General features: G+C 66.8%; 2 protein-coding genes across 8 annotated transcripts; both read right to left on the minus strand.

The window, feature by feature from the left end:
• Positions 1 to 55: 55 nt before the first annotated feature.
• Positions 56 to 10197, minus strand: RFX5 (regulatory factor X5). 7 transcript variants are annotated; one of them, XM_050984361.1, is made up of 10 exons: positions 9976 to 10197; positions 9200 to 9321; positions 8872 to 8905; positions 8668 to 8750; positions 8338 to 8469; positions 7667 to 7783; positions 7395 to 7476; positions 6913 to 7114; positions 6273 to 6361; positions 56 to 6194 (listed from the first exon to the last, which is right to left on the minus strand). In XM_050984361.1, exons 2-10 carry the CDS (start codon positions 9307 to 9309, stop codon positions 84 to 86), a joined length of 6960 nt encoding a protein of 2319 aa, XP_050840318.1. In that variant the 5' UTR covers positions 9310 to 9321; positions 9976 to 10197; the 3' UTR covers positions 56 to 83. The 7 variants fall into 7 exon arrangements, with proteins under 7 accessions (XP_050840318.1, XP_050840317.1, XP_050840319.1 ...); XM_050984360.1 differs by having other exon boundaries at positions 9200 to 9324; XM_050984362.1 differs by lacking the exon at positions 9976 to 10197 and having other exon boundaries at positions 56 to 1695; positions 2701 to 6194; positions 9200 to 9393.
• A 1797-nt stretch (positions 10198 to 11994) lies between these two features.
• LOC103824742 (methanethiol oxidase-like) lies at positions 11995 to 16446 on the minus strand. The gene is made up of 12 exons (XM_018925234.3): positions 16328 to 16446; positions 16149 to 16202; positions 15783 to 15895; positions 15216 to 15404; positions 14983 to 15103; positions 14695 to 14877; positions 14178 to 14359; positions 13891 to 13969; positions 13506 to 13627; positions 13324 to 13416; positions 12906 to 13024; positions 11995 to 12513 (listed from the first exon to the last, which is right to left on the minus strand). The coding sequence occupies exons 1-12, from the start codon at positions 16329 to 16331 to the stop codon at positions 12351 to 12353; spliced, it is 1422 nt and encodes a 473-aa protein (XP_018780779.1). The 5' UTR covers positions 16332 to 16446; the 3' UTR covers positions 11995 to 12350.
• Positions 16447 to 17721: the final 1275 nt, after the last annotated feature.

The raw sequence follows: 17721 nt of genomic DNA on the forward strand, positions 1-17721 counted from the left end.
CCCTCCCCACTCCCCGTGTCCCCTCCCGGTGCCCGGGCTCACAGACACACAGCCGCACGGCAGTAACTGGTTTTTACTGGTTTTTACTGGTGTGACGCAGGGGACCCCATCCCTGTGCCCTCCCTCGTGTGTCCCTCGCGGTGCCCCGAGCAGGGCTGTCCCTGCGTGTCCCCCGGGGGGGACCCGGCCCGGCTGTGGCCCCGCTGTGCCAGGGCCTCCGGTGCCACCCTGGTGCCCGTCCTGCCATCCCTGATGACACTGACGCGGACGGGAGGGACGGGCCTGTCCCCAAGGCTGCCACTGCCCCTGGACGGGCAGTCCCTGACAGGGATGGTGGCACTGCCACTGACCGGTGTGTCCGTGATGGGGGGACTGCCAGTGACGTGCCTGTCGCCAAGGGTGGCACTGCCTCTGGACGGGCACTCCCTGACAGGGATGGTGGCACTGCCACCCAGTGACCCGGCCCCAACAGGGCTGGTGGCACCATGCCTGCCTGGCCCGTCCCTCTCAGGGACAGTGGCACTGTCCCTGGATGGGCCCTCTCTGATGGGGACAGTGGCACTGTCCCTGGACGAGCACTCCCTGATGGGGACGGTGGCACCGTCCCTGCCTGGCCCGTCCTTGTCAGGGATGGTGGCACTGTCCCTGGATGGGCCCTCTCTGATGGGGACAGTGGCACTGCCACAGGCCAGCGTGTCCCCGAGGGGGAGGACGGCATGGCCGGGCACCCTGGACTCCACGATGGTGGCTGTGACCCTGGGGATGGAGTCCCCAACGAGGACGGTGGCACTGACAAAGACGGGCGTGTCCACGATGGTGGCAGTGCCCCTGGACAGGCTGGCCCTGACGGGGACGGTGACACTGCCCAGGATCCTCCTGTCCATGACAGTGCCACTCAGGGTGACCAGCGCATCCACGATGGTGGCCGTGCCCCGGGACGGGCAGTCCCTGACGGGGAGGGTGGCACTGCCAGCCCCCGCACTGTCCCCAGCGGTGCCATGGGCCCAGAAGGGGCTGTCACCCACAGGGACGGTGGCACTGCCGGTGACGGGCGTGTCCACGATGGTGGCAGTGCCCCTGGATAGGCTGTCCCTGACAGGGACAGTGGCACTGCCAGGGACCGGCCTGTCCCCAGGAGTGCCACTGTCCCTGGAGGGACAGTCCCTGCCAGGGGAGGTGCCACTGTCAGTGACCAGCCTGTCCCCAGCAGTGCCACCAGCACTGACCGGCCTGTCCTCAGCGGGGACGGTGGCAGTGCCAGTGACCAGCCTGCCCTCAATGGGGACAGTGGCAGTGCCCCTGGACGGGCTGTCCCTGTCCCTGACGGGGACAGTGGCACTGCCAGAGACTGGCACGTCCCTGACCGTGCCACTGCCCCCAGCCGGGCTGTCCCTGGCAGGGACAGTGGCACTGCTCCTGCCTGGCCTGTCCCCAGTGTCAGGGGCCCGGGGTGACCTGTCCCTGATGGGCATGGTGGCACTGTCCCTGACCAGCCTGACCCCACTGCCACTGGCCCTGGGTGACCTGTCCCTGATGGGGACACCGCCACTGCCAGTGACCGGCCTGTCCCCAGCGGTGGCACTGCCCCTGCCTGGCCTGTCCCCGCTGCCATTGTCCCTGGATGACCTGTCCCTGATGGGGACAGTGGCACTGCCCCTGCCTGGCCTGTCCCCACTGCCACTGTCTCTGGGTGACCTGTCCCTGACGGGGATGGTGGCACTGCTCCTCACTGGCCTGTCCCCAGTGGTGGCACTGCCACTGCCCAGCCTGTCCCTAGTGGTGGCACTGTCCCTGCCCAGCCTGTCCCCAGTGGTGGCACTGCTCCTCACTGGCCTGTCCCTAGTGGTGGCACTGCCACTGCCCAGCCTGTCCCCAGTGGTGGCACTGCTCCTCACTGGCCTGTCCCCAGTGGTGGCACTGCTCCTCACTGGCCTGTCCCCAACAGCAGTGGCCCTGGGTGAGCTGTCCCTGACAGCGATGGTGGCACTGCCAGACACCGGCTTGTCCCTGACAGGGATGGTGGCACTGCCCTTGACCAATCTGTCCCCAGGGGTGACACTGCCCCTGGCTGTGCTGCCTCTGATGGGGACAGTGGCACTGGCCCTGCCCAGCCTGTCCCCAGGGGTGGCACTGCCAAGGACTGAGCTGTCCCCAGGGGTGGCACTGCCCCTGGCTGCGTTGTCCCTGACAGGGATGATGGCCCTGCCACTAGCTGGCCTGTCCCCAGTGTCACTGGTCCTGGATGAGCTGTCCTTAACTGGGATGGTGGCACCGCCCCTGACCAGCCTGTCCCCAGTGGTGGCACTGCCAGGGACTGGCCTGTCCCCTGCAGTGCCCCTGACCGACCTGTCCCCTGTGCTGCCACTGGCTCTAGCTGACCTGTCCTTAACAGGGATGGTGGCACTGCCACCGTCTGAGCTGTCCCTGATGGGGACAGTGGCACTGCCCCTGACCATCCTGTCCCCGATGGTGGCACTGCCCTTGCCTGGTCTGTCCTCAACAGGGATGGTGGCACTGCCCCTGCCTGGCCTGTCCCCAGTGCCACTATCTCTGGGTGACCTGTCCCTGACGGGGACACCGCCACTGCCCCTGCCTGGCCTGTCCCTGACAGGGACAGTGGCACTGCTCCTGCCTGGCCTGTCCCCAGTGGTGGCACTGCCCCTGCCTGGCCTGTCCCCACTGCCACTGTCTCTGGGTGACCTGTCCCTGATGGGGATGGTGGCACTGCCCCTGCCTGGCCTGTCCCCGCTGCCACTGTCTCTGGGTGACCTGTCCCTGACGGGGACACTGCCCCTGCTCAGCCTGTCCCCAGTGGTGGCACTGCTCCTGGAGGAGCTGTCCCTGATGGGGACGGTGCCACTGCCAGCCACCGGTTTGTCCCCAGACCCAGCGGCCCTGGGTGAGCTGTCCCTCCTAGGGACAGTGGCACTGCCAGGGACCGGCTTGTCCCTGACAGGGACAGTGGCACTGCCACTGACTGGCCTGTCCCCAGTGGTGGCACTGCCCCGGGATGGAGTGGCCTTGACAGGGACACTGCCACCAGCTGGGCTGTCCCTGACAGGGACAGTGGCACTCCTGGTGACCGGCCTGTCCCCAGCAGTGCCACTGGCCCTGGGTGAGCTGTCCTGCCTGGGGACAGTGGCACTGCCCCGGGATGAGCTGTCCCTGACAGGGATGGTGGCACTGCCAGTGACAGGCTTGTCCTTGACAGGGACAGTGGCACTGCCACTAGCTGGGCTGTCCCTGCTGGGAATGGTGGCACTCCTGGTGACCGGCCTGTCTCCAGCAGTGCCACTGGCCCTGGATGGGCTGTCCCTGACAGGGAGGGTGGCACTGCCACTGGCTGGCCTGTCCCCAGTGGCACTGGCCCTAGGTGAGCGGTCCCTGACAGGCACAGTGGCACTCCTGGTGACCGGCCTGTCCCCAGCAATGCCACTGGCCCTGGGTGAGCTGTCCTGCCTGGGGACAGTGGCACTGCCCCGGGATGAGCTGTCCCTGACAGGGACAGTGTCACCACTGACTGGCCTGTCCCCCGTGGTGGCACTGCCCCTGGATGGAGTGGCCTTGACAGGGACAGTGGCACTGCCACCAGCTGGGCTGTCCCTGCTGGGAATGGTGGCACTCCTGGTGACAGGCCTGTCCCCAGTGGTGGCACTGCCCCTGGGTGAGCTGTCCCTGACAGGGACGGTGGCACTGCCCCGGGATGAGCTGTCCCCAGTGGTGGCACTGCCCCTGGCCCGATTGTCCTTGACTGGTGCAGTGGCACTGCCACCAGCTGGGCTGTCCCTGACAGGCACAGTGGCACTCCTGGTGACCGGCCTGTCCCCTGTGGTGGCACCGGCCCAGGGTGAGCTGTCCTGGACAGGGACAGTGCCACTGCCACCAGCCAGGCTGTCCCCAGTGGTGGCACTGCCCCTAGATGAACCTTCCTTGACAGGGACGGTGGCACTGCCACCAGCTGTGGGGACAGTGGCACTTCCCCGAGTAACCGGCCTGTCCCCAGTGCCACTGTCCCTGGAGGGGCTGTCCTTACAGGGCACAGTGGCACTGCCAGGGACCAGCTTGTCCCTGACAGGGCCGGTGGCACTGTCACTGACACTGACTGGCCTGTCCCCTGTGGTGGCACTGCCCCTGGATGGAGTGGCTTTGACAGGGACAGTGGCACTGCCACTAGCTGGGCTGTCCCTGCTGGGAATGGTGGCACTCCTGGTGACTGGCCTGTCCCCAGCAGTGCCACTGGCAATGGACGGGCTGTCCCTGACAGGGACGGTGGCACTGCTGGGGACAGGCCTGTCTTCCATGGTGGCAGTGCCAGTGACCGGCCTGTCCCCAGTGTCACTGACCCTGGCTGGGCTGTCCCTGGCAGGGCTGGTGGCATTGCCAGTGACTGGCCTGTCCCCAGAGTCACTGACCCTGGCTGGGCTGTCCTCAGTGGTGGCACTGGCGGTGACCGGCCTGTCCCCAATGTCACTGACCCTGGCTGGGCTGTCCCTGGCAGGGCTGGTGGCACTGCCCTGGGATGGGCTGTCCTTGACTGGTGCAATGGCACTGCCACCAGCTGGGCTGTCCTTGATAGGGACAGTGGCACTGCCAGTGACTGGCCTGTCCTCAGTGGTGGCACTGCCCTGGGATGGGCTGTCCCCAGTATCACTGACCCTGGCTGGGCTGTCCCTGATAGGGACAGTGGCACTGCCAGTGACTGGCCTGTCCTCGGTGCTGGCACTGGCAGTGACAGGCCTGTCCCCAGTGTCACTGACCCTGACTGGCCTGTCCCTGGCAGGGCTGGTGGCACTGCCAGTGACTGGCCTGTCCCCAGTGTCACTCGCCATGGGTGAGCTGTCCTTGACAGGGACAGTGGCACTGCCAGGGACTGGCTTGTCGCTGACAGGGACGGTGGCACTGCCACCACCAGGAGAGCCACCACTGGGGAAGCTGGCACTGCCACTGACTGGGCTGTCCCCAAGGGGGCTGGTGGCACTGCCACTAACAGAGCTGTCCCCAAGGGGGACAGTGGCACTGACACTGACCGGGCTGTCCCTAGGGGGGATGGTGGCAGTGCCATTGACCAAGCTGTCACTAAGGGGGACAGTGGCACTGACAGTGACTGAGCTGTCACTAAGGGGGACGGTGGCACTGACACTGACTGAGCTGTCACTAAGGGGGATGGTGGCAGTGCCATTGACTAAGCTGTCACTAAGTGGTACAGTGGCACTGCCACTGTCCCCAAGGGGGATGCTGGCACTGCCATTGTCCTCAAGGGGGACAGTAGCAGTGCCACTGACCAAGCTGTCACTAAGGGGGACACTGGCACTGCCACTGACCGAGCTGTCACTAAGGGGGATGCTGGCACTGCCACTGACCGAGCTGTCACTAAGGGGGATGCTGGCACTGCCATTGACTGGGCTGTCCCCAAGGGGGACAGTAGCAGTGCCACTGACCGAGCTGTCACTAAGGGGGACGCTGGCAGTGCCATTGTCCCCAAGGGGGACAGTAGCAGTGCCACTGACCGAGCTGTCACTAAGGGGGACGCTGGCACTGCCACTGACCGGGCTGTCCCCACCAGTCACTGTGTCACTGTCAACCTCCATGCTGTCCCCACCATCCTCAGCAGCGTCACCAGCGACCCCCCTGTCCCCAGCGGGCACGGTGGCACTGCCAGCCCCGGGTGACGCCAACGGGGGCGAGTCCCCGCCCTCCTCCCCCCTGGGGACCTCCGCGTCCTCGGGTGACACGGCCGCGTCCCCGGGCCTCTTGCGGGGCCTCCCGCGCCTCCTCTTGTGCGCGCCGCCGTCCCCCGCTCCCTCCAGGGCGCGCTTGGTGGCCCTGCCGCGCTGTCCCTCGCTGTCCCCTCCCGCGCGGGCGCCGCCGCCGGGGGTCTCTGCCGCGGGGACCCCCACGCCGGGCAGCAGCACGTTGAGCACGGGGATGGCGGCGGGCGGGGCCAGCGCGGCGCCCACGGGCAGCGGCAGTGCCACCTTCACGGTGCCGCCCAGCCGCGGCACCAGCACGGGCGGCGCGGGGGCCGCGCCGGGGCCCGGGGGCCGCTCCGGGGGCGGGATGCGGGGCAGCAGCAGCGGCAGCCGCGCCACCAGCGCGTTCACCTGCGGGCTGCTGGCCGCCCGAGCCGGCTCCGGGGGCTTCTTCTTCTCCGGCCGCGGCTGCGCGGGGCCCTTGGCGACAGCGTCCTTCTTGGCCTGGCGAGGGAGGGGTGGCATCGGGCTGGGGGCACCTCCGAGTGCCCGCCTGGCCCTGGGGGGTCCCGGGGGTCTCACCTGCTCCTGGCTGCTGTCCGGGGCGTCCAGGCCGTTCTTTTTGGGGGCTGCGGGTGGCCGGGGGTCCTGCGGGGGCTTGTCCGTGTTTTCTGTGGGAGGAGGGGACGTGACCGGGGTGGCAGGGGACGGTGGCAGCGGGGAGGGGACACGGGGAGCGGGGAGGGGACATTGGGACTGGGAAGGGGACACTGGGAGTGGGGAGGGGACACTGACAAGGGGGGATAACCCGTCCCACCCCCCCGGGTGGTGACAGCGACATCCGAGGCGATTTTGCCCCGAAATCGACGATTTTCGGTAACGCGGAACCCGCGGGGCGCCTTGGGTTGGTTCCGTACCGAGACCACGCCCCAAAACTCCGTGAGACCACGCCTTTTTAACCATATATGTACCTAGCCTTCCGAGGCCACGCCCACCCCTCAATCCCCATTCATGTTCAACCCGCGACTCCCGCACTCAAACCACGCCCCCAGGGGGTGACAGTGACCCCGGGGGGGTGACAGTGTCCCCAAGGGGATGAAAGTGACCCCAGGGAGGTGACAGTGACCCCGAGAGGGGTGACAGTGTCCCCAGGAGGGTGACAGCGTCCCCAGGAGAGTGACAGCGTCCCAGAGGGTGGCAGCCCCGGTGTCCCCAGGCTGACCTGAGAGCACCATGGCCATGAGCAGGTCGGCGTGGGCCGAGCGGGGGCTGATGATGTGCTGCTGCAGCAGGAACTGCGCCACCTCCACGATGTTGTTGAAGGAGCGCCGCAGGATCTTCTCGGCCCAGTCGCACGTCAGGGCACACGCGGCCTCGGTCACCTCGCTGCTGTAGGACTGCGCCAGCTCGGCCAGCTCCGCCTGCTGGGGACAGCACAGGGACATCACAGAGGGGACAGCGGGGCGGGGACACCAACACCCCGCTGCTGCTGTAGGGCTCTGACTGCTGGGGACGGGGACAGGGACAGTGCATGAGACCAGGGACAGGAGGACAGCAGGGAGGAGCCCACGGAGCAGGAGGGGACACCAGGATGGGGACGGGATGGGATTCATGGAACAAAGTAGGGACTGCATCCCACCATCCCATCCCTGCAATCCCATCCCATTATCCCATTATCCCATCCCACCCAAGCTCGGCACTCACCGTCTCGGTCACTTTGAGATCCAGGCTGGGCAGTGGAGGAAGGCTGACCATGGTCTTCCTCCGGATCCCACCATAGCAGTACGTTGGGAAGAGTCAAGGATTTTTCCTGAGCCTGAAAATCCGGGAACCAAGCCCTGAAGAACCCTCAGGAATGGGAAAAACTGGGGAAAACTGGGAAAACCAGGAAAAAGACTGGGGAAAATGGGAAAAAAACAAGAAAAAAAACAGGGAGAAGAGCAGCTGGCACCACAATTCCAGGCCAGGAAGGATATTTGGATTGCCCACGGCCCCCCAGGCGCCGGGCTTTGATGTTTGGGAAGATCTCGCGGATGATCTTGCCGAAGTTGGCCGTGCTCAGCGGGCGGGAGCCCAGGTTGTCACAGTAGCGCCTGCGGGGACAGAGCGGGGCCACACGGAGCAGATCAGGGACAGGGCAGGGAACGCCAGGGCAGGGGGACACGGGGACACGGGACAGCAGGACAGGGCGGGACCAGGCAGGGGACACGGCACGGGACAGCAGCGGCAGGGACACCAGGGCAGGGGGACACGGGGACATGGGACAGCAGGACAGGGCAGGGAACGCCAGGGCAGGGGGACACGGGGACATGGGACAGCAGGACAGGGCAGGGGACACCAGGGCAGGGGGACACGGGACAGCAGGACAGGGCAGGGAACGCCAGGGCAGGGGGACACGGGGACATGGGACAGCAGGACAGGGCAGGGAACGCCAGGGCAGGGGGACACGGGGACATGGGACAGCAGGACAGGGCAGGGAACACCAGGGCAGGGGGACACGGGACAGCAGGACAGGGCAGGGGGGCCCAGGGACACGGGACAGCAGGACGGGGGTCCTCAAGGACACAGGGACATGGTACAGAAGGACAGGGGGTTCCCAGGGAGGTGGGGACACAGTGCCACGGGGACTCGGGACAGCCTGGCTCACTTGTAGGCGTCGTAGACGTCCTGCTTGGGCAGGCAGGTGTCCGTGTGCTCCTCCAGGTGGTTGCGGATCCAGCTGCAGGCGTGCATGTGCTCGGCCGTGCCCAGCGCGCTCAGCTCCAGAGAGGAGCTGCTGCTGCTCCGCGGGTCCCACGGGCCAGGGGGCACAGGCAGGGAGGAGGGGCCGTCAGCACCTCTGTGCCAGCTCCGGGCTGACGGACCCGCCCTGGAGCATCCCTGTCCCAGCTCCAGCCCCATCCCGTCCTGTCCTGTCCCATTCCATCCCACCCCACAGATCCCATCCCACAGCCCCCAGCCCCGGGTTCCCCCTCACCTCTTCTCGCCCAGGCTGGGCCCCGAGGGCAGCTGCAGGTACAGGTAGAGTTTGTCGCTGTCCGAGAACTTCTGCACGTCCTGCTGCGCTCCCGGGGACAAGGAGAAGGAGATGGATCCCGCGGGGTGAGCCCGAGAAACGGGGCCGGCCAGCAGAGCTGGGAGCGCCCTGCCCTGCAGCCCAGCATTCCAGGGGAACACTCACCAGGATGGAGTCCACCTTGCTCTGCACGGATTTGCTGTGTGGGACAGAGGCCGTGAGTCAGGGACGATCCCAAAAAACCCTGGGATCGCAATTCCGGCTCTTCCCAAGGCTGCCCAGGTCCCTCCCGGACCCAGGGCTCAGGGATCCAGGACGGATCCCACCACACCAGGGCTGGGCTGGTTTGGCACCTGGAACGGGCACCTCTGCCCCCCTGGAGTCCCCTGTCCCCCCTCCCCTCCCTTCAGCCCCGGGGTGCCCAATCCCCACCCCGTGAGCCCCCTCGGGGGTGCCCTGGAGGAATCCCCAGATTTTGGGGCGCTGCCCTTACGAGATGTTGCCCCGGAGCTCCTGGAGCAGAGTGCTGGACTCGGTGGCACCGCCCCGGGCTGACAGAGTGCCCTTCCTGGTAGCTCTGGTCCCCAGCTCCTCGTCAGCCATGGCAGCCGTGTCCTGCTGGGAACAAGAAAAACGGGGATTTGGTGTAAAAACAGGAATAAATCTCATTATGGACTCTAAGGGGACTCGTGGGCACGGACATGAGCCACTGCTGGCCACGGAAATGGGACAGGGACACCTGCAGGGCTGGGGACACCAGGACAGGGGGTCCCCGGGGACAGAAGGACACCAGGACAGGGGGACCCCAGGACAGGGGGTCCCCGGGGACAGAAGGACACCAGGACAGGGGGACACCAGGACAGGGGGTCCCCGGGGACAGAAGGACACCAGGACAGGGGGACCCCAGGACAGGGGGTCCCCGGGGACAGAAGGACCCCAGGACAGGGGGACACCAGGACAGGGGGACACCAGGAAAAGACTCCCAGGGACACGGGGCCATGAGGCCACCGGAAGCGACCCCCGGGGCCATGAGGCCACCGGAAGAGACCCCGGGGCCGCCGCTGCCCTCCGCGCCCTCCCCGCGGCCCGGGACGCTCCTGGCGGCCCAGGCCCGGCGCGACCCCCGCTCTCCGGACCGGGCCGGCACCGGAGGCCGGAACCCCTTGCCGCGGCCGAGGCCGGGGTGTCCCGAGGTGTCCCCGAGGGGTCCCCGAGGTGTCCCCGGGTGTCCCCAGGCCTGTCCCCCCCCCCCACCTGCCCCGCACCCACCTGGTCCCGTCCGGATCGGGGGGCCCCGGGAGGGGAGGGGGAGGGGAGGGGTCCCGCCACGTGCCCCGCGCCCCCCGCGCGAACCGAAAGTGGACGCGCCCCTCGCTCTCCGCGCGCGGCCCCTTCTTTTTTCTGATTGGCTGAGGCGCCGTTGGTCTGCCCGGATACGGTAGCGCATGCGGCTGTGATTGGCTGAGCCCGCCCCCCTCAGTGGGGGTGAGCGCCCGGATGTGGCAGGGCAGGAGGGGCCGAAATCTGCCTGGCAACAGCGATCTGATTGGCCGGGGCGGGCGGCGCGAGGGGGGACGGGTGTGCGGTGAGTGTGCAAACAGGTCACGTGGGGGGGTTGTGCAACGGGTGTGTGTCACGTGCGTGTGTAACGCGTGAGTGTGCAAGGGAGGGTCACGTGGCGTGGTCACGTGTGGGGGGGTTGTGCAACGGGTGTGTCACGTGTGCAAAGAGTGTGCAAAGCGCGTGCAAGGAGCGCCCCGGAGCAGGAAGAGGAAAAGGAAAAGGAAAAGGAAAAGGAAAAGGAAAAGAAGGAAAAGGAAAAGGAAAAGGAAAAGGAAAAGGAAAAGGAAAAGGAAAAGGAAAAGGAAAAGGAAAAGGAAAAGGAAAAGGAAAAGGAAAAGGAAAAGGAAAAGGATTTTCTTTGGATTTATTTCATCCCGTGGGTCACGCGCATCCCGCAATTCCTGAATCCCGGAATTCCCAAATGTCGAACTCTTGGAATTCCCAAATTCCTGACTCCCAGAATTCCCAAATTCACGAATCCCTGAATTCCCGAATCCCCGGCTCCCGGAATTCTCAAATTCCAAATTCCTGACTCCCGGGTTTCCCGGGGGATCACAGGCAGGTGCCGGGGGTGCAATCCCTGCATTCCCAAATTCCTCAGGGGAAAAAAAAAATCAGGAATCGGATTTAAAAGCCCCAATTTTTATCAATTTTAAAATAAATTTCTGCTCCCAGTTGGATCCCACGGGGAGGGAATTCCGAGGAGAAGGGTTTGGAACAGCTGGAAAAATTCGAGGGAAAGGGATTTGAATGGCTCAAAATCCATGGAGGAATTCCAGCCTCTCCCTGAGGGGAAGGATTTTTTTACCCGTGGATTTTCCCGGGATTTGATCCCAGGATTTGCTCTTGGCTTTTCCAGCTTTTTTCCCCGGATTTCTGAGCTTGGGTTTGGGGTCGTTATTCTCCAAAAATGCACTTATTCCACCCAAAAAAAAAAAAAAAATCCAGTTTCTGGGAATAACCAGTTGGGAATTTGCCAGGAAAAAAAACAAAACAAAGGATCCTTTTTTATCGGGTTTGGGGGAAAAAAACCACAAAACAAAACAGGGAGACGAGGGGAGGATCCCAAAATCCCCAGGGCGCGGGAGACGTGCGGGGAAGAGGATCTGGAGCTTCCCGACTTTTCCAGGGGCTCCTTTGGAATGGGGGAGTGGAATTCCCACATTCCCGAGGAATTTCGGGGAGGTTGCAGATTTTTATCGGGAAGGGGAGAACTGGAAAAGTGGGGTTTGGATTGCAGGGGGAGGCTGAGTCAGAGCCGGCTTCGGGAATTGTGGGATTGTGGGACTTTTTGGGATTTTGGGATGGATGGGATCTCAGAGCCCATCTCGTCCCACCCCCTTGGGTGACTCCCGCTGGCTCCGAGAGCTGCCCGGGCTGGGCTGGGGCAATTCCAGGGATGGGAAATCCATGAAAAACCTGGGCCAGGGAAGGGTTTATCCCAAATACCCACCTGGATCCCGATTTGTTTCTAGGAAAAAACCTTCTCCAGGAGCCCCCAGGGTTGAAATGGGGGAGGGAGGGATAAAAAAGGGATAAAATCCGCAGCTGGAAGCAAACCCCGGGGAAAAGAGGCAGCGCCGGGAATTTCTCCCGGACCCTTCCCGCAGTCCCCGCACCGCCCGCGCCCGTCCCGGGGCGTTCCCGGCCCCGCTGCCGCCCTCAGCGCCCCCGGGTTTGAGTGTCCCGGGGTTTTTCCGGGAAGGAGCCTCGGGAAGCTGCGGCTGATGCTGAAAACAACTTTATTGATGGCAGGGAAAGCAGGGACGGGGACAGAGACAAGGACGGGGACAGGAATGGCCGGGAATGGCCTGGGGGAAACCCCGAACCCTGAAATTACCCGAGGGGACCCCAAAGCGGGAATCCCCCATGGGATCCTAAAGCCCAGAATCACCCAGGGCACCCCCAAGGCCCAGCCCCCCTCAATCCCCTCACCCAGGGCACCCCCAAGGCCCAGCCCCCCCCAGTCCCCTCACCCAGGGCACCCCCAAGGCCCAGCCCCCCGGGACCCCCAGTCCCGCAGCCGGCGCCCTTTGCCGAGGCCGGCGCTGCCGGGGGGACAGCGGCGCTGCCGGGCTCGCTCAGGGCAGGGTCACGGATTTGGCATCGCCGCCGGGAAAGCGAATCTCGTGCGCCAGGCACGGCCCGTTGGGCTCCTTGCCGAAATCCACCAGGAAGTTCTTGTTCACGGTCAGGCCGCCCTTGTCCGTGTCCACGTCGAGCTGCAGCATCACCGAGCCCTCCCTGCGCGGGGACAGCGGCGGCTCGTGGCGACAGCGACCCCCGCTGCCGCACGGAGCCCGCCCGGAGCTGCTCCGGACAGCGCCGGGGAGCGCCCGGCCCCGGGGCCAGCGGCATGGGCTGCAAGCGGGGCGGCTTGGGGTCCCCATTTCCCTCAGGACGGGGACAAATCCATGGGCACCATGGGCTCCGGGCAGTTTCCCCTCCCCAGTTCCCCCAGGCTCGGCTCAGGCTGTGCCCGGCCAGGCCGGACCCCCTTGGGCTCAGCTCAGCCCGGGCTCTGCCCGATCCCGACCCGGCCGGGAGCGGCTCCGGGAGAGCCCCGGGGGGGGTCGCGGCCCCTTCCCCACGCCCGCCCGGGCCCGGGCAGCCTTTGGCAGCCGGGAGTGGCTCACTTGACCAGGCTGGGGTAGAACTGCCGGTCCCAGGTGCTGTAGAAGGAGTTGGTCACGTAGAGCCGCTTCCCGTCCAGGCTCAGCTGCAGCGAGGCGGGGCCGCCGTACACGCGCTTGCACTGGGACACACGGACTGCGGTTACTGGGGGCACTGGGAGCTCCGGGACACACGCACCGGGGGTACTGGGGGCACTGGGAGCTCTGGGACTGGGGGCACTGGGATTGTATCCCAGCGCGGGCAGTGAGAGCAGGCTCAGGCGCACACACACTCACACTCAGGCGCACACACACTCACACTCAGGCGCACACACACTCACATTCAGGCGAGCACACACTCACACTCAGGTGAGCACACGCTCACGCTCACCCACGCCCCCCCCAGCCCCGCCCAGGTGCTGCCAGCCCCGCCCCCGCTCACCTTGACCACCAGCGGCTCGGGCTGGCACTTGAGCTCCTCGTCCCTGCACACGGTCACGGGGCCCCCTCGCAGGATGCTGCCCCCCACGAACACCTGCAAGGGCCGCGCTGGCACACGAGCGTTCCCCGGCCCGGGCCCCCCCGGGCCCCGCTCTGCCCCCCGGGCCGGGGGCTGCCCCTCACCTGCCCCACCAGCCGGGGCTTGCAGTTCCTGGACAGCTCGTACTGCCGGATGTCCCCGTGCAGCCAATTGCTCACGTACAGGAACCGGTCGTCCTGGCTGATGACGAGGTCGGCGATGAAGGCTGCGGGCAGAGCCGGGGCTCAGGGGCACGGGCAGCACCGGCCAAGGGCACACGGGCCTGGCGCTGAGCTGGGCTTTGGGGCAGGGACCAGGACTTCGGGCTCGGTCGGGCTTTGGGGTCAGTAATCATTTGGGGTCAGCCCTGATTCGGGGTCAGTCAGGATTCGGGGTCACCCAGCCGGGCTCTGGGGTCACCCAGCAGGCTGTGCCCGGCTGCAGAACTCGCCCAGGGAACAGGAATGCCACCCCCGAGGGCACACGCACCTGGCATCTTGGGCATGATCCAGCCCGACACGTCCTTGGCCGGGATCCGGATCACCTCCTCCACGGCCCAGTTGTCTCTCTGCGCAGGGACACCGAGCCCGGCTCAGCCCGCGCTGCCCCCGGCCCGAGCCGAGCCGAGCCGGGCGCGACGGGCTCAGCCCGCTCCCCGGCGAGCCCCGGATCCGGACCCTCCCTGTCCCCGCTCCTCCTCCTCCTCCTCCTGCCGGCCCCGTTCCCCGGCTCCCCCGCCGCCCCGGGGCCGCTGCCGCGCTCGCACTCGCACTCGCCTCGCAGGATTTGTAGAAGCGGAAAATGGCCCCGCTCAGGGCGCAGCCCACGTAGCCCTCGGCGGCCTCGGGGCTGTGCAGGAAGCGCACGGTCAGCGGCAGAGAATCCTCGCCCAGGTCGAAGCACTGCGTGAGGCTGCGGCACGACAGGTTCCACACGTTCAGGCGGCGGCCGAAGACCCCTGCGGGACACGGGGGAGATGCTGGGGGCGGCCGGGGACAGGGAGAGCTCCCCGAGGGGCTCCTGGGGGGGATCGGCACGGAAAGAAAGGGCAGGGACTGGGGAAGAGAAACTGGGAAATGCGGGAACTGGGAATTGCAGGATTCGAGGAGAACAGAGAGAAATGTGGGATTTGGGGAGAACACAGAGAAACGCAGCAGGATTTGGGAGCAGCAGGACCCAGCCCACCCGGGGTTCCGCCCCGCCCGTCCTCAACCCGAGCCTGGCAAAGGCTCTGGGGCACAAATCGGCCTCTCGGGGGGGCACCGAGCCCTGCCACCAGCCGCGTGTCCCCACCTTTCTTGAGGTCATCGGGGTTGAAGCCACGCCCGGCCACTTTGGGGACCATCCCGGCCGAGCTGACCAGGACGTTGTGCCGGGCCTGGTACCAGAAGTCGTAGCCGGTCGGGGGAGCCTCGCACTCGTTCTCCCAGTTGCCCTTCAGCTCGAAGGTCTCTCCGTCCAGCACCACGAAGCCGCCTGGGACACCCGAGGGAAGAGCGGTGAGAAATCCAGCGTTTCCAGCGAGACTCCCGGGATGGAAGTTCGGGCAGGGAAATGGGAATTCCGGCAGGGAAAATTCACCTTTGCCGTTGCCAGCGGGGTCGCCCATGTTGGCGACCAGGACGTCCCCGTTGGGCAGGGGGTGGGTGACAGACAGGTAGCCCTTGTTGCACTTCCAGAACACGTCCACGGGCTCAATCATCTGCACGAATCAGCGCCGATTTCAGCCTCCGCCCGCTCGGCGCCTTTCCCGGCATCACTGAATCCCTCCCTCCCTCCCTGCCAGTGCCCCCCGCCGCTGCCCGCGGCCGTACCTTGCAGATCCGAGGCGCCCGGCACTGGGAGCCCACATCCACCACGTAGATGCGGGAGGAGATGAGGCAGGGCAGGACCAGCTTGGTCCTTTTGGACGCGGCGCCGCTGTCGAAGCAGCCGCAGACGGGGCCCCAGCCCGCGCAGTGCAGCTCGTCCTTGAGGTTGGGCATGGGCAGCCGGTGGATCACCTGGGCACGGCCAAGGGAGCTCAGCCCGGGCCGAGCCGGGACATCCCGCGGGGAGCGGCCCCGGGGGCTGGGGAGCCCCCGAGAGGGGCTGGGAGAGCCCCCGGGATTGGGGGAGCCGCCGAGAGGGGCTGGGAGAGCCCCCGGGATTGGGGGAGCCCCCGAGAGGGGCTGGGAGCGGCCCCGGGGTTTGGGGAGCTCCCGAGAGGGGCTGGGAGCGGCCCCGGAGTTTGGGGAGCCCCGAAGAGGGGCTGGAGGCGGCCGGGAGCAGAGGGGACAAAGTGGCAAAGGTTTTCCTTGGTTCCCCGGGCGGCCCCGGAGGGCTCGGGGGGCGCAGCCCCGGTCCGATCCCGCCCCCGGGAGCCCGGCAGGGGCCGGTACCTGGCCGTAGTGGCAGGAGCGCGGGTTGAGGTCCACGGTGGCCAGGAAATCGGGCTGGTCGATGCCGGTGGACCTGTAGGTGCAGGTCACGTAGGCGACCTCCTCCCTCGGGGCTGGGGACACAAAAGCGCGCTCAAACCGCGCCGGCGAGCCCCGAACGGAACCGGGAGAGCTCCGGACAGCTCTCCGAAATGACCCCCCTGATTTTCGGGGTGCTGCCATTCCCTCCAGCTCCCCCCGGGCCCCTCCGACCCGGGAACAACCAGGAGCAATCTCCGGCCGTTCTGACAAAGGTGCTCAGCACAGACACTGAGCTCGGGGGACCCCACGGAGCCCAAATCCCCCCGCCCCATGGGCAGCACTCGCCTTTCAGCACGTCGGGGCACGAGGGGTACTCGTAGCACGGAGCTCTGCATCTGTCTGGGGAGCAGAGGGGACACCGTGAGCCCGGCCCTGGCCCCGCACCCGAGCCGGAGTCGGAGCCGGAGCCGGCCCGGGGCTGCGGGCCCGGGGCTGCTGCTTCGGAGGCCGCGAGGGTCCCTTACCCATGGCTGGTGCTTTGGGGGTCGCGGTGCTGGCGGCGGAGGAGCCGGAGCTGAGGGGCAGCTGCTGCTGTCTCGGGGCTGGAGCGGCTGTGCCGTGCCCTGGCTGCTCCCGGGGGCCTTTTATCCCCGCCAAAGGGTGGGGGGAGCGGGGCCAAGCCCAGGGAGGGGCTGCCCAGCGCTTGGGAGGTGCCAGCCCGGCGCTGCGGCTTCTTTCCTCCTCCCCGCCGCCAATCTGGGCCCAAATCTGCTGCTCCCTGCAGCTCCCGAAGCCTCAAACCCGCCGGCCCCGGCTGATCCCGGCTCGCCCCGCACGGAACGGCTGCTCCGCACCCGCAGCGCCCTCAGTCCAGCCGTGCCCGGCCCGGGCACTCCCAAACCCGCTCCTGGTCCTGACAGCGGGATCCCGACCCCGGTCCCAGCATCAGCCCGCGGCTCCCGGCCATCCCGGGTGGCCCAGCAGGGTCCCCGAGCGGGCTCTGCCAGACACGGGACTTTGGGAGCTCGGGGACACAGGGATGGGCTCCGGGAGCTGCTCAGGGCATCCCAGGGAATTTGGGATCTGCCCGGAGAGATTTGCCATCTGATCCCAGGGAATGGGGCCAGAGCAAGGGGACACCAGGGACCCTTAGGAAATCCATCCTGAGCCCCCTTCTGGGGCATCTGCAGCCAGAGCAGGACATAGGGCAGCCTCCATGGGTGGCACCCTCTTGGTGGGAACGTGGGGTCAGCTGGGGACAAGGGGGATTTGAGGAGCTCAGCGCTGGGAATGGGGTCTGGAAGGGTCACCGGGGACGGTACCTAACTCTCTGGTCACCCCCAAGTGTCCCCTAGCTCCTGGGCCATGCCAACCCCATCCCCGGGTGCCACCAGCAGCACAAAAGTGGCACCAGCTGGTCTGGATTTGACCCAAACTGGGCTGAAGTGACCCCAAAAGAGCCGTGATCCCCTTCCAGGCCCCGAGGGCTCGCAGCAGGGTCCCCTCCCGAGGTCACCACCGGCCTGGCCGCCATCAGTGCCACAGCAAGGGACACTCAGCGCCCTGGAATGCGGCTCCCAGCTCTTGGGAAGAGCCACCCGGGCACTGCGGAGGGCACAGTGACAGGGAATTGCTGCCACCAGCAGTGCGGGGACACCGCCCGGCGAAGAGCCCCGGGGATGTCCCCAGCAGCGGGGACAGCTCAGTCGCCCTGGCCGCTCAGGGACAGCCCCGGGCACCGGGCACGGGGGCACAGGGCAGCGACCGGCGCCTTGCGGGCCTTCTCTGGGCAGAGCGAGCAGCAAAGTCGCGAAAACGGATCGGGAAAAGGCTCTGTCCCGGAGCCGCCCTTGGCCTCCAGCCCCGCTTTGGTCCCCTCTGGACACCCCTTGGTGTCCCCTGCGCTGCCCCTGCTGTT

This window comes from Serinus canaria, chromosome 25, assembly GCF_022539315.1.
Source record: "Serinus canaria isolate serCan28SL12 chromosome 25, serCan2020, whole genome shotgun sequence".
Classification (NCBI taxonomy): Eukaryota; Metazoa; Chordata; class Aves; order Passeriformes; family Fringillidae; genus Serinus; species Serinus canaria.